The sequence below is a fragment of the Abramis brama genome, assembly GCF_963993115.1.
Source record: "Abramis brama genome assembly, chromosome: 12".
NCBI classification, from domain to species: Eukaryota; Metazoa; Chordata; class Actinopteri; order Cypriniformes; family Leuciscidae; genus Abramis; species Abramis brama.
The window spans coordinates 38,226,106-38,240,054 of record NC_139974.1 but is presented as its reverse complement, the minus strand read 5'-3'; the positions used below and the strand labels follow the sequence as shown (position 1 = coordinate 38,240,054).

The window sequence follows — 13,949 nt, the reverse complement described above, 5'->3', positions numbered from 1 at the left end:
ATGATACTTGGTGACTTTTATGGAATTAGATATGTGAATACAAAAAAAATTGAGGTCATGATCCGAGCATGCTAAGTGGTCGTAAAAAAAATAGTCACACTCGTGGTCTTCAGTCAAAAATGACCGACCCATAGGAAATGAATGGGAAATTGACAAAAAAACAAATCGGCCACGATGCAGAAAAAAAGTGCTCAGCAATGAAGGGGTGAAACTCTAAAACATCAAGAGTGAAAAACATAACATAATTAATAATTATAATTTTTATATATATATATATATATATATATAAAATTATTATAATAATTATTACAATTATTAAAATAATAATTAATAAAATGTTATAAACCTTGGCAAAAAGTATTATTTGAGAATTTCTAAAAAATTACATTCAATCCACATCTTAAAAGTAAGTAATTTGGTCCAAAAACAACTAGAATTCACAAGCATCTCCATTTAGAAGCTATACAGGCATCTAGTGGTAAACCCATGCAATAACATGATTTATTTAATTTTATGTTTAATAAATTGATTTATTTTTTTATTTTTTTTCTGAAAGCCTAGTCTCTATTTTAACCGAAAATACTGCATAGGAAAAAAATAATAATAATCATTATTTTCAATGGCAAAAAATGGACTATAAATATTGCATAAATATTAATAAGTTCAATCAAATTGTCTCAAAATACTAAATTAAAAAGAATAAATATTATAGAACAAAAATAAGTTGCATTGGTTTTTACTGGGATGGAGGAAGTTTCATTTTTAGGTGTCCGGTCACTTCTGACCGGGAAGGCCACGAACGTGACTCCTAAACGAAGACCATCAGAGGGTTAATTACTTCTTGCATATATAGTCCTTACTAGTGGCCGAATTAGTGCACACCACATTCTGGGTCACGACCTAGGAAGCGAAGGATCTGATTGAGATGCACCCCTAGTCATTCATTAGAAGTCATGTTTCCTTATTAGTTCTCACCTGTTCCCTGTTCTGTTGATCATCATCCTCCTTGTGTTAACATTACGCTGGTATTGTTGGTTGAAAACACATTTGGGAGATGCACAAGTACAAAACATGTAAACTGATTTGAATGAATTTATAGATGCCTGAAAAAAGGGGTCTCACGTGAACACTCTGAATTTATTACAAATTAACTTTGTACTCAAAGTTTCTTTTCAATTTGACCTCCATGTCGTAGTGTAGAATACTGCGGCTTAACTCGTTCTGAGGCTCCACTGGAAAATAAGAGCTCTGGAATATTCTGTACACTTGAGTTACAAATGTAATTGTAGAAAATATTCGATGGCCAATACCACACATGTCCTAATTCAAGCATAACAGTTTTTGAAAGAGGACTGAAAAGGCAAACCAAAAAAAAAAAAAAAAAGTTCAGTTCAGTCTGAATGTACGATGATTTTAAGGGTTAACTTCACCCTACAGTTTCTTTGATGGCAACAGCGGGTGTTGGTCCTATATGAGTCCAGATGTAGCCTTTATCTGGACGAACTGGTATTGTTGGGAAAGGGCAACTTCTTGATTTGAAATACTCTGATGGAGCATGACAGACAAACTCCAGGTATTCCATTTTTCTAGGCAAGTCCTCTTCAGGGCCTATGCAAAGAAATAAATGTGTTTATGCAGCCATTAAATAAACAAATCTCGTTTGAAATTAGGATGATGCACTTAACCCAAGATTTTCAGGTTTACCAAATCAATTCAAATATTCTTTAAAGGGTTTGTTCACCCAAAAATGAAAATTCTGTCAGTAATTACTCACCCTTTTGTTGTTCCAACCCCGTAAGACTTTCGTTCATCTTCGGAACACAAATTAAGATATTTTTGATTAAGGGGAGACACCCCAGGTGAATAGGAAAAAAAAATTAACTAATAGATATCAGCATGAAACTTCCCCAGTTGATTACTGACATTAAGACAAATATCTTTTGTATGACAAGTTTTTAGAATATTTATGTTTAAATATGCAAATTGGGTAGTATCTCATTGAATATGCGCTAATTTGCATATATTTCCAGAAGAGAAATCTGAACATTGGATAAAGCCAGATTCAAAATTCTTGTTTCATTTTGTTGACATATTAGAGTCAAAGGTTTTTACAGAGCGGATTTTGGATATCTCTTTTAATCAGAAAAAAATGCTTCTGGGTTGTGTGTCAGAACGTAGGCTCACTATTGGCCGACGATGGTCATGTGTGTGATGCTGGCCAATAGTGAGCCTACGTTCTGACGTACAACCCAGAAGAGCTGCGCTGTTACACTACGTGATCTCACTCAGAGAAACACACAGAAGAAAATGAATAGTTGAATAAAGTCGTTATTTTTGTGTTTTTGGCGCACAAAAAGTATTCTCGTCGCTTGATAAACTTATGGTTGAGCCACTGTAGTCACTTGGACTATTTAAAACATTGTCTTTACTAACTTTCTGGGCCGGCAAGTTTCAATTACATAGAAGCCTATGGAGGAGTGAGACAGCTCTCAGATTTAATCAAAAATATCTTAATTTGTGTTTCGAAGATGAACAAAAGTCTTATGGGGTTGGAACAACATGAGGGTGAGTAATTACTAATATACAGAATTTTCATTTTTGGGTGAACTAACCCTTTAACAAATGATTCACATTACATTTGTCAGCAAGGAAAATAAGAGTTTATTTCTACAGGAACTTACCAACAATGTATGTGCCTGGATCAAATCGATCTCGAGGACTGGCCTGAGTTGGGATCAGCCAAGTTAACGCAGCACTTTTCTCGCAGTACTGGTCCTGGACGAAACCACGAATCTGTGCGTAATACGGTTTACCGTCATCCTCGTCTATTACTTTAATGACATCTCCTATTTGATAATAGACACCCTGAAAACAAGTAGTACAGGTTAGATAGGAAGTGGCAGATAAAACAAACATTTTGAATAGTAGAGAGGAGTGGTTACCTTGTAAAACATGGACTCTGACGTGATGATTGTTGACACAGACTCTGGTGCTTTGATAGGCTATGGAACATAGGAAGAATAAATGCCATTGAACCATTTCATTAACCAAATCATACACAAGCCTGAGGGAAAAGCACTTACATTTTTCAATTTGAAAATGTGTCGTCTGCCCTTCCCTTTGGTTGAGACTTTTTTCTCAGATGCCGGCGCTTTGTACTTGGTGCTCCGTAACCGAGCGGAGCGTCTGTGGATTTCCTGTTTGGACTGTAAAATAAAAAGGGAAACAAAAATAGTATCACTGGATTTGTTTAGAAACACTATGTACAGATAATACGGTAGAATAGTTTGAGTTGTGACGTAAAAATGGCGGCGCCCAGAAGGGGGCGACCCGCTCCATGTACAATAAAGCTAGATAACTTGTGTCTGTAGTCTCGTGCAAGTGTATACCAATACTTCTTATTTTTAAGCTTCGTTTAAACACTATGCATCTACAGATAATGGTAGTGATTGTTTGACAGTTGTGACGGAAACATGGCGGCGCCCAGAAGGGGGCGACCCGCTCCATGTACAATAAAGCTAGATAACTGTCATGTCTGTAGTCTCGTGCAAATGTACACCAATTTAATATTTTTTTTTATATATTATTTTAAAATCTTTACAAAAATGTCTTCATAAAAATTAGTAAGGAAAAAAAGAAAAAAGAAAAAAAACAGCGCTCCTTTTCAACAAGTAACGTTAAGTTAAACATGGGAGCGATGTCGTGTATGTAACGTTAGCGCTTCTTTGATTAACGTTATAAATGTTTTAGTGGACCGTGTAGCTAGAAGTCTAAATGATAGGTTACGTAAATTAGATGTTAGAAAAGCAATTTAAGCAAGATTTCAAACCTGTTTTCCTCCGCCATTATTCTGCTGGATGGTGGATGAAGCAGATGCTCCGGATCCTCCACTCGTTACAATTTTACCCGTGCAGTTGTTACACAAAATTTCCCCCTGGTTTCCTTTTTTCCACATGGAAGAAGAGTTCGTCTTGCAGACAGCACAACATGGTTTTAAACCAAGAGGCATGTTTGCTGACCACAAGCAGTAACTTAGCCTGGCAAGGTTGCGTTTACAACGGTCTTGCAAAGTTAATTCTGAACTAAACCGTCGTGTTTTTCGTGTAAGAATGCGATCACAGCCAAAGATCTACGATAAATGGCGAATTCGAAGAAATATGATCATTAGTTTAACCTCAAATACACATCTTTCATTTTGAAAACAATGAATGATAGGTCCCGTATGTTTGGTTTTATCATGCAGAAAAAAAACTTCCCGGATACGAAATATGCCAATGTAAAATAAAAGTCCTGACTGCATGATGCTAATTTTCAAAATAAAGGTCTAAAACTGTCTGTGAAAGGATTGCACTGGAGGGCGCTGTTCATTGCCATTTAATTTTAAGAAAGCAAGTACAGTATGTAGCATTAGGGGGGTTTTTTTCTCCCATGAACCACAACAAATAGGACGACTCCATTTTAAACTTTTTAATCCGACCAAACCTTTTCCCATACTTTCTGTTTATTGGCTACACATCATACAAACTGGGAATGTATCAAGTATAGTCTATGAATGTGCAAATGACAATTCAAGGTTAATGGGCACGTTTTAAAAAAATCAAATCAAATCAAATCACAAAAATACCACCACCATAAATACTTAGGTAAAAAAAAAGAGAAACAAATAATCCAAACTTCAACCATTTTTACACACAACAATCAGATTAAGATGTAAAAACTGGTCATCACTTAAAATGCAAGATGATAAACTGCTCAACAATTCCAATGTAAAATGTATCTGAAAGAAAAAAAGCCAAACTAAATGCACCAACTACAATCACCAACTCTACATTTTCTATTCTTTCTTTCCCCTTATATCATTCTGTCATTAAAACTGTAATGAGAGGCCATCAAAAATAATGGCAACCAATTCAGTGTAATACAAAACATGAGGCTGTTGTCAACATGAAACAAAGACTATCTAATGGGGGGGGGGATTAATATGTAAGGTTGATTGTATTTGATTGACACAGCAAACACTAACTTAATTCGGCAACATATACATAAATAAGAAAAAGTACAAAAAGGCACACATGAGCACATTAGAATCTAAAAAATAAAAATAAAAAACAACAATCTCTTCCTCACAACTTCCAACAATTACGTATCAGTAATAGAAATCAAACTCTGGTATTTATGACTGTTAGATTAATATTCTGGTTTAAATAACACTAAGATATCGACAGCATCAGAGTTAAATGCATTGCTTTTTTGTTGAAAATAAAAATGATGTGGTACTCAATACCATGCCACAGATGCTGTCTGTAAATCTTAAATTGCATTTAACCTGGAATATTCTTTGCAGTTTTGTTTACTGCACAGTAAGTTTTGTCAGAGAAGGCCTTTGGCAAAGGTGTTAATAGATGTATCATTTTGGCCACATATGCTGAACATCCAACAGGAGAATATAGAGATAATGACTTCCTGTGTTTCTGAGTGTGGCACACAAACGAAATCAGGCAAACCACTGTTTTTATCTCTCTATTGCTTCAGTAGACCTGTGCAGTGTCTTTATGAACATATGCATGAGCCCAATGAAATGCACAACCCTGGATATCAGAGGTGTTGTGTGTAGTAGTCACAAAAGATAAGGTAATCACATTTTCATTTACATCAAGTGTTCCCTTTCTGCAGCAAACAACATTTCACACTGCTCAAACACTTCTCATTTATAATGTGAAATGTGCATTGTGCGCACCAATTGCATTAAATATGGCATAGAAAGAACATTAGTGTTTTTAAATAAAGCGTCAGATTGGCATTGCTAAGTAAAAGGGATGCTGTAGAATAAAAATAAAAGAAAACAGGGCAAAGAACTCATTAAAAGCAAAACGTTCATGATGGGGCGGTTGCATAAACATAGCCATTATGTTAAGACAGTGTCTTAAGTTCAAGTATGACCCACTCGCAATTAGTCAGGGGCAGTCAGTCTTAGTTTTCGGTATCAAATTAGGCAAATCTGCGTTTTTATGTAACTGATTTAAAAAAAAGCTATGAACAGTCTTAAAGAAAATAAATTGATGTCTAACTTGTAAGACTAGTCTTAGAGGTTTATGCAACCTGATGCAGGTCTTAATGTTGGCTTCACACTGTTCACAGTGAACGAATGCATTCACGAATTCATGTTTTCTTCTGCATGTAAACATTCCCATTTTTTTCAGAAAGATCCGACTATCAACAATGTATTCATTTCACTTTATCACATCTCTTTAAAAGAAAATGAATTTCCAATCTAATACAGATGGAGCTTTCTCTAATGGCACGCACAGTAAAATGAAAATTTTCTATATGCACGTTATTAAACTTATTGTGGACAATTCATTTTTTTCACTTGACATCATAATTTTCAATCGTAATGTCATATTTTCAGACTCTCTGGTGACGTATGCTGGAATTCTCCAATCATTTAGTACGCTTAAACCCCGCCCCTTTCTAACAAGCTAGCATTCAGATCTGCCTCCATCCAATCAGCAAACGATGGATATAAAAGTCCCCACCCTACATTTTTTCAATGCCCTACTTCCTTTTCAAATCGTCAGTATTAAATCAGGATTAAAGTCGCAATGAAATGGAAGTAGTGCCATCTTTTCTTCCATATTGTGACGTATATCTGAGTGAAATGCATGTACGTCACAATATGGAAGAAAAGATGGCACTACTTCCATTTCATTGCGACTTTAATCCTTTGCGACATTCACTTATAACCGTATGTTCTTATGTGCACAGAAAAGGTTCTCGCACAAAATTGCCACCTGATTCACAACAGATATGCACATATATGCACAGGAACAGAAGACGGCGCTCGAATCGTTCCTTTGCAAGAAGGGCGTTTTTGCTGTTTTGCCGACCGGATACGGCAAGAGTCTAATCTACCAGTGAGCTCCGCTGGTAGCTAAGCGTATGGGGCTTGTTGTGATTGGTCGTAGTGTTATCCAATTGCGTGCAGCGAGATTCTCAAATGCATGCTTGGTGCCGCCCCTCGAGCTGGCCGATTTTCATTAGTCGATGCCAGACCATTAATCTTTCAGATTTAGGTCTGGATTTCCAGGCCACCTAAAGTTAGCAATAAGCATAACTAGCGTCCTAACCATCTCCATTACAGCGGCTTTCCGTACATAAAGACCTTTTATATAGGCCTAACAACATCTTTTTATTAGGGCTGTCAAAAGATTAATCGCGATTAATCGCATCCAAAATAAAAGTTTGTGTTTAAATAATATATGTGAGCGTACTGTGTATAATTATTGCATAATTATGCATACATATACTATATATATTTATATATAATTTATATTATATATAAATATAATTTTTTAATATATAAATAACAATTTTTTCTTAAATATATACATGCATGTGTGTGTATTTCTAGATACAAATTTAATTATACACAGTACACTCACAAATATTATTTAAACACAAACTTTTATTTTGGATGCGATTAATCACGATTAATCTTTTGACAGCCCTACTTTTTATGCAACTACTCCAGATCAAACTATAACGCTCGTAATTCTTTAATGTTAATTTTTTGTTAAAATCCTGGGTCAGATTTTCAATTAAATATAAAACCTTTAGGCTTAAAGCATGTTTTTTGGCCCACGAGGTCTGGTTTTAACATGCATGGCGTTTTAGTTGGTTCTAAATTGTTTGCTGAATGTAGAAAAAAAGTGCAAACTTATTGATGAACTATGATTTCTGTGCAAAAACATTCATATACACACACAAATACGGTTAGTGAATGAGACCCAATCTTCTCTCGTCTACTTTCTTTAGCTTGAATCGGAGCACGATTTCTTGTTTCTTCCACCAGACGCGGTGCAACACACAACCGAGACGAGTCCCGTCTAACCCCACTGCACCTCGTTCACACTCCTCCATTTTTGCACGAGCAGTTTTTTTTTTTTTTTTTTTTAGTGTTTTGGCACAGTAAGAGCACTCAGTTGGTAAACGTAATTGGACTCATTCCTCACACTAGGTGCACTTCTTCCTCCCACTCCGAGGAGAGTTCGGTTCCCTGCGGATCAGCACTGCTTTCAGGACAAACTGCGCTAGTGAGATCTACACTGCCCGAATCCTCCAAGCCTGGCTCTGCTTTAGGAGGTTGTGTATCATCCACACATTCCAGCTCCAAAAGTTGCGTCGCCAACATATCTGAACTTTCTTTTGTCAGCGATAGGGAGTCTTCTTCAGGACTCCCCTCTTCGTTCTCCTCGTCCTGGGCTTTGGCAGGTTGTTCCTCTCCGAAAGCGAGTGGCCCGGGACCGGCATCCGAGGTGGCTGAGGGAATCAGTGCAATGCTCTGTGGATTCATATCGTGGAACCAGGCCATGATGTTGCCAAGCAGGTTGGCATTGGTGGAAGGGTCCAGGCAGTCCGGGTCACTCGGGGTGAAGGCATCAGGGAAGGAGCTCATGTTAAAGGGTGTATAGTGGCTGGTAATGTTGCCCAGTCTCATAAGGCTGTCTCCCAGCTCCAGAAGCTCAGAGCTGCTCATGGAAGCCCGAGGAGGATCCGAAGAATCCAGTCCAGAGGACAGAGAGGAACCGCTGGCCCCTACAGAGGCGTCGTTACTGAGACCATCCTGAGGCTCGGGGTCCAAGGCCAGCCCGGACTCCTGTAGGGACAGCTGAATCGCCAACAAAATATTGGGGTCATCCTCATCCAGAGAATCAAGTGCCTGAGGGGATAAAAGGGATTCAAATTCTCAATAGATGCTCACTGACTCATTTTTGAGTGAACTACACTACCATTCAAAAAAAAAAAAAAAAATATTCATCAAGCATGCATTACATTTATCAAACGTGGCAGACATTTATAATACTACAAAATATTTATATTTTAAATGGTGCTTTTTTGAACTTTATTCATCAAAGAATTCCGAAAAAATATTAATATTAAATATTAACATCAATAATTATAAGGAATGTTTCTTGAGCAGCAAATCAGCATATTAGAATGATTTCTGAAGGATCATGTTACACTGAAGACTGGAGAAATGATGCTGAAAATTCAGCTTTGATCACAGGAAAAAATTACATATTAAAATATGTTCACATAGAAAACAGTTTAAAGCAACACCATGTAGTTTTTCAACCTTCATAATATATTTCCAAGACTCTTGTGATGGTACATCGACTTGCAATAGGTTGAATGACACGTCTGCCATAGCCTGACGGGGTCTGTATCGCTTTTACTGGCACTACGGAACTTCGGGGTTCGGGTAGTAACACAAGCACAAAAAGAACTACAAAATTCAACTGCTTTACGGCATACCTCACTTCCCCCACCACCCCCCACCCCTTCAAAGTCGGACGTGAGAGCCCAACTAGCGTTTGTTTGCCGGCTGGTATAGCGTGTGTATGTTGTTGTCATGGCCGAAGCAGCAACGAATCCGAAGAAGGCAAAGGTTTTGTCGGAGGAGACTAGGAAGAGAAAAAGGGAGAGTGACAAAATCAAAGGCCAGACGAGGATCAATATTGGTGCAGCGTTCGCTCGTTGGCGTGAGCTAAAGGAGGAGGAGGGGTGCCCGACCGATGCTGACTTGGCCATCATGCTGTTGGACTAGTAAGTATATTGCTTGCATACTATCTCTAGTTTTTCAAATGTGTTGTCTGCCTGGCTATGTTACGGAAGCTATCTGGTCCTCCATTTATCTTCATGAATCAAGTAATGCTAGTAGAGGAGCGAATTGTCAATCTGGTAGCTAGTAAACACTAACATGCTAGTTTTCGATGAAAAAATAAAACCCTTGAAATTATATTCATATGACATGCTGAAATATATGCCACTGTACCTGGGATGAAGACATTTCACACGCAACGCAGGCAGTCTGCCCAAGACGTGAGAACTCCTTCTGTAGAGTTCGGGGGTATCGGCTTGTCAACAAATGCACGTGTATTCCCTGGTGTAACCATGACAGATTTTACGACAGTAGTAGAAGACAATACTGTTTCCCAACTGTAGGGGGACCCCGAGAGCAAAACTTACATGGTGTTGCTTTAAGTTGTAATAAAATGTTACAATATTTATACTTTTACTGTTTTGTATTAAAATAAACGCAGCCTTGGTGAGCAGAAGAGACTTATTTGCAAAAAAACGAACAGAAAAAAAAAAAACCGTATAGATCCCAAACGTTTTAACGGTATCTTTTTAAATGTTGTTACACGTTTAATATAATATATAAAATGTGTTTGGTTTAATAAGACATTTGTATGAAATATTTAGTTTAATGTTGTATTTTTGTTGACTAAATTTAGAAACCATTTTGTAGTAAATATGACAAATTTATGAATTTAGTATGATTATTAAAATTAAATTTAGTATGATTATTTTATTATAATTAAAATACAAAAATGTGACCAAAACAAATAACTGTGCAAAAACAAGGGATGTGCCAGAAGCCGAATACTATGTTCAGAAAGGAAATGACGCTTTCTAAGGAGCCCCTAAAGGGACATGTTGATTTAAAAAAAAAAAAAGAAAAGAGATTAAATAGTTGTAATATAATTTTGCGGGCATCAGGTAGCCGCTATCAATATGCAATATGTGTGCAATCAAAAGTATTCTGTACTGACCGCACATTTTACAACTTAAGATATTGTGAATGACACTCAGGATCTGTTGTGCACCGAATCCTCCGGCATCATCCTGTCAGTCATCTCTCCTCACTTATCAGCTTCACCTAATAAGTGAAATCTGATGTGCTGTAATGTAACCGACTAGTGCACTGTCCCTTTAGGGCAGGGCTATTCAATTGGCGGCCCGCGGGCCAAATGCGGCCCGCCAATCATCTCCATGCGGCCCGACGGCACCATCTCTCTCCTCCTCTTTTCCTGGCGGTGCGGCTAATTCAGTTTGATACTCGCTCCGATTGACCTGAGAAACGTTTTACGTGCGAATATTTCAGCAGTTATTATATGTGTCCCGAATTTATGTCGACTGAACCAGCGATACCAATCATTCGTGAATGAATCATTATTTTGGTTCGATTCTAAACGCGCTTGCATAACGGTCTAAAACTATTCAGATTCATTCGGACCGCTCCGTCACTGAATCATCTGAAGCGGTTTCTCGTTCAGTACAGTATAACAACAAATAGCGCTGTTTACAGTTGTTTCAACACGGCCCAGCACGGAGTTGCGTTTACTCCCGGTCCCGGACACTATTATTAAACAGCGTTGCGACAACCAGTGGGAAGCGTTTAAGTTCGACAGAAACCTCTCTGTTACAAACCACAAATCACTCGATGATTTATCTAGTATTAAATCGGATGAAACAGCCTCAACATTCCCAACAAGACTGATGAGGAAAGCAGGAGAAACATTGTGGCATGAACGAAATTAAAAGACTTTAAATCCCCTAATCACCCTTACAAACATTTACCATGAATTTACTGTAGTAATTTACCATGGTTGGGCAGAAATGTGCAATAGGCCTATTTATATTGAATACTATGTAGTAATAAATAAATATAGTAAATATATACTATAATATTATATAGTATAATAGTAAATATAGTGATTTATATTGCATTAGTTTTGGGTAGAGGAATATATAATTAATGCTTGTTATGAAATTATGTCAGTTTCTTTGTAAAGGTGTGTATAGTTTTTAACTTGTGTTTAGGCATTTTTTATACATTGGGAGTGAGTAGCCTGTGGTTAACAAGTCTCACTGTCAGAATATTTTCATTTAAGCATAACAATTATAAATAAAATTATTATTATTTCTCACCAACAGCTATAAGTTTGTATAAATAATTTATTTGTTCCAAGGAAAATAGTTGTACACAGCTGTAAATTATCAAGTTTTTTATTTATTATGGTTTTATATATTTGCATAGGCTACTGTTGGGTATACCACATTTCCAAGTAAATACCACACTTTTTTAGGGTTACTTTAACTTATTTATTGAAACTGTTATGTTTCAATAAATAAGATGAACCCCCAAACCAACCCACCTCAACTTTTTGATTTGATAATGCGGCCCTCGAATGAAACTAATTGAATAGCCCTGCTTTAGGGGCTCCGGATTTAAGATTCAGGAACATCCCTAGTAAAAACGGACACTGCATCACATGTTAGAAAATCAGTGTATTTACCGTGGAGATCCCATGCCTTTGTGAACCACCTCCCTCATGCGTTTCTGTAGACACATATTGGACATGGATTTCAAACGGAGTAACACTGACTTAAAGCAACTCTTTATTCTGACATTATGTGGCCTCGCGCTGTCGGTCGGGAGCTGTACCTGAAGTGTTGTCAGCGGAGTCGTGTGGTTCGGGGGTGTTACTGCGAAGGCTGTGGAGTCGGAGCAAGTCTCCTCGACGCCGCTGTCGGTGTCTCCGTCTGTACTGGAACTCAGAGTATTCCTGCAGGAACCATCAACTTCAGATTAATTACAAAAATACATGATTGCTGACAAGAAGCAGTTATTAAAGGATAGAAATGAATAGATCATAAATGGACAGCCACTCATGAGAATACTGATTGACATCTATATTACAAGTACTGAATGAAAGATATTAACAAATGTATTGTTATATATAGCATATACTGTGATAAACTGTGTCTCTAATCTCTATTACTATGGATTAAAATAAAATACAGTGACCTTACAACATATTTGGACACTTAAAGGGGTCCTAATATGCTTTATAAACACGTCACAATATTCCTCATTTAAATAATTCATACGCAGAATAAAGGGGCGGGGCCTGGTTGAGTTAGTTAGTAGTGTGTTGAAACTGGCGGTTATGGTAAGGGGCGGGACATTTCCCAAACATGCTGGAAGCGGTTGACCAATCACAACACACTGCTCCAGCCGACCAATCAGAGCACATTGTGCTTTTCAGAAAGAGGGGCTTCATAGAGACAGGAACTAGGACTGGGAGGAGAGGAGCTGCAACAATGGAGAATATGGGGAAAATAATGTGTTTTGAACATTTAAGCATGAAAATCTATCCTAGTAGAGCGAAAGAAAAACAGTTTTTTTTCGCTTCGTAAAAAGGCATAATAGGTTCCTTCAAGCACTTGAAAAATTAATGAATGTCTTGGCATTATGTAACAAAATATCCAACCACGGTTTTATTTTAAACAAACACACACAAACACTTTTCAAGCAAAACATTTCACAAAAGGAATGTTGTTGTTTTAACTGTTTTATAATTTGACTCCTAACTAAGTATTTAGATACTTTCTGGTTGTGAAGCATTAGTGAAAATGTAGTAGAAAATGTTCAAGGTTAATGTGATTAACTACGCCGGTGATTACTATGTGTAGCATAATTTGTTTGCAGATTTAATATGCAATTATCAATTGCGATAGAATTCACACATTTTAAGTGTCCAAATCCTTTTTGAAGCATAAAAAAAAAAGAAAAGAAAAAAAGAGCAGCTAATTTTATATTAATTGTGCAGTGGTTAGAAAGACTGAACGCCGATCGTTCACAGTCACACTGAGTGCATGACAAAGCAACCTACAACAGTGTCCACATTTCAAGAACGGTGAAGTTGACCACAGGACAGGAGCTCTGGTTTAATTAACCCTCTGAGTTGAGTAATAATGGCGTAGTCCTTTATCTGGAATATTCCAGGAGATGACCAGCCTTAACTGCTAACCACCAGATTACATTTATGCTAATAGCATAATATATGTGACCCTGGACCACAAAACCAGTCACATGGGTCAATTTTCTGAAATTGAGATTTATACATAATCTGAAAGCTGAATAAATAAGCTTTCCATTGATGTATGGTTTGTTAGGATAAGACAATATTTGGCCGAGATACAATTATTGAAAATCTGGAATCTGAAGAATCTAAACATTGAGAAAATCGTCTTTAAAGTTGTCCATTTATGTTGGCGATTGTGCTGCATTCACTCACAAAAATAAATGTTTTATATAT

The 13,949-nt window shown here is 37.1% G+C and overlaps 2 protein-coding genes across 3 annotated transcripts in view; both read right to left on the bottom strand.

The window, feature by feature from the left end:
* Positions 1-1,116: 1,116 nt before the first annotated feature.
* gatad1 (GATA zinc finger domain containing 1) lies at positions 1,117-4,296 on the bottom strand. The gene is made up of 5 exons (XM_084130805.1): positions 3,830-4,296; positions 3,084-3,206; positions 2,943-3,002; positions 2,682-2,865; positions 1,117-1,608 (listed from the first exon to the last, which is right to left on the bottom strand). Exons 1-5 carry the CDS (start codon positions 4,007-4,009, stop codon positions 1,427-1,429), a joined length of 729 nt encoding a protein of 242 aa, XP_083986931.1. The 5' UTR covers positions 4,010-4,296; the 3' UTR covers positions 1,117-1,426.
* Positions 4,297-7,581: 3,285 nt separating this feature from the next.
* Positions 7,582-13,949, bottom strand: part of ankib1a (ankyrin repeat and IBR domain containing 1a) — a 39,053-nt gene continuing 32,685 nt past the window's right edge. For both annotated transcript variants that reach the window (XM_084130803.1, XM_084130804.1), the window contains 3 exons: positions 12,293-12,413; positions 12,144-12,187; positions 7,582-8,719 (listed from right to left, as the gene is read on the bottom strand). In XM_084130803.1, coding sequence (XP_083986929.1) covers positions 8,009-8,719; positions 12,144-12,187; positions 12,293-12,413 — 876 coding nt within the window. In that variant the 3' untranslated portion in view covers positions 7,582-8,008. The remainder of the gene's footprint in view (positions 8,720-12,143; positions 12,188-12,292; positions 12,414-13,949) is intronic.

Coding starts and splice junctions, on each gene's coding strand:
- gatad1 (XM_084130805.1), bottom strand. CDS start 4,009: ATGCCTCTTGGTTTAAAACCATGTTGTGCTGTCTGCAAGACGAACTCT. Junction 2,866..2,942: donor CAGAGTCCATGTTTTACAAG/GTAACCACTCCT, acceptor ACTTGTTTTCAG/GGTGTCTATTATCAAATAGG. Junction 1,609..2,681: donor TCCAGGCACATACATTGTTG/GTAAGTTCCTGT, acceptor TTCTTTGCATAG/GCCCTGAAGAGGACTTGCCT.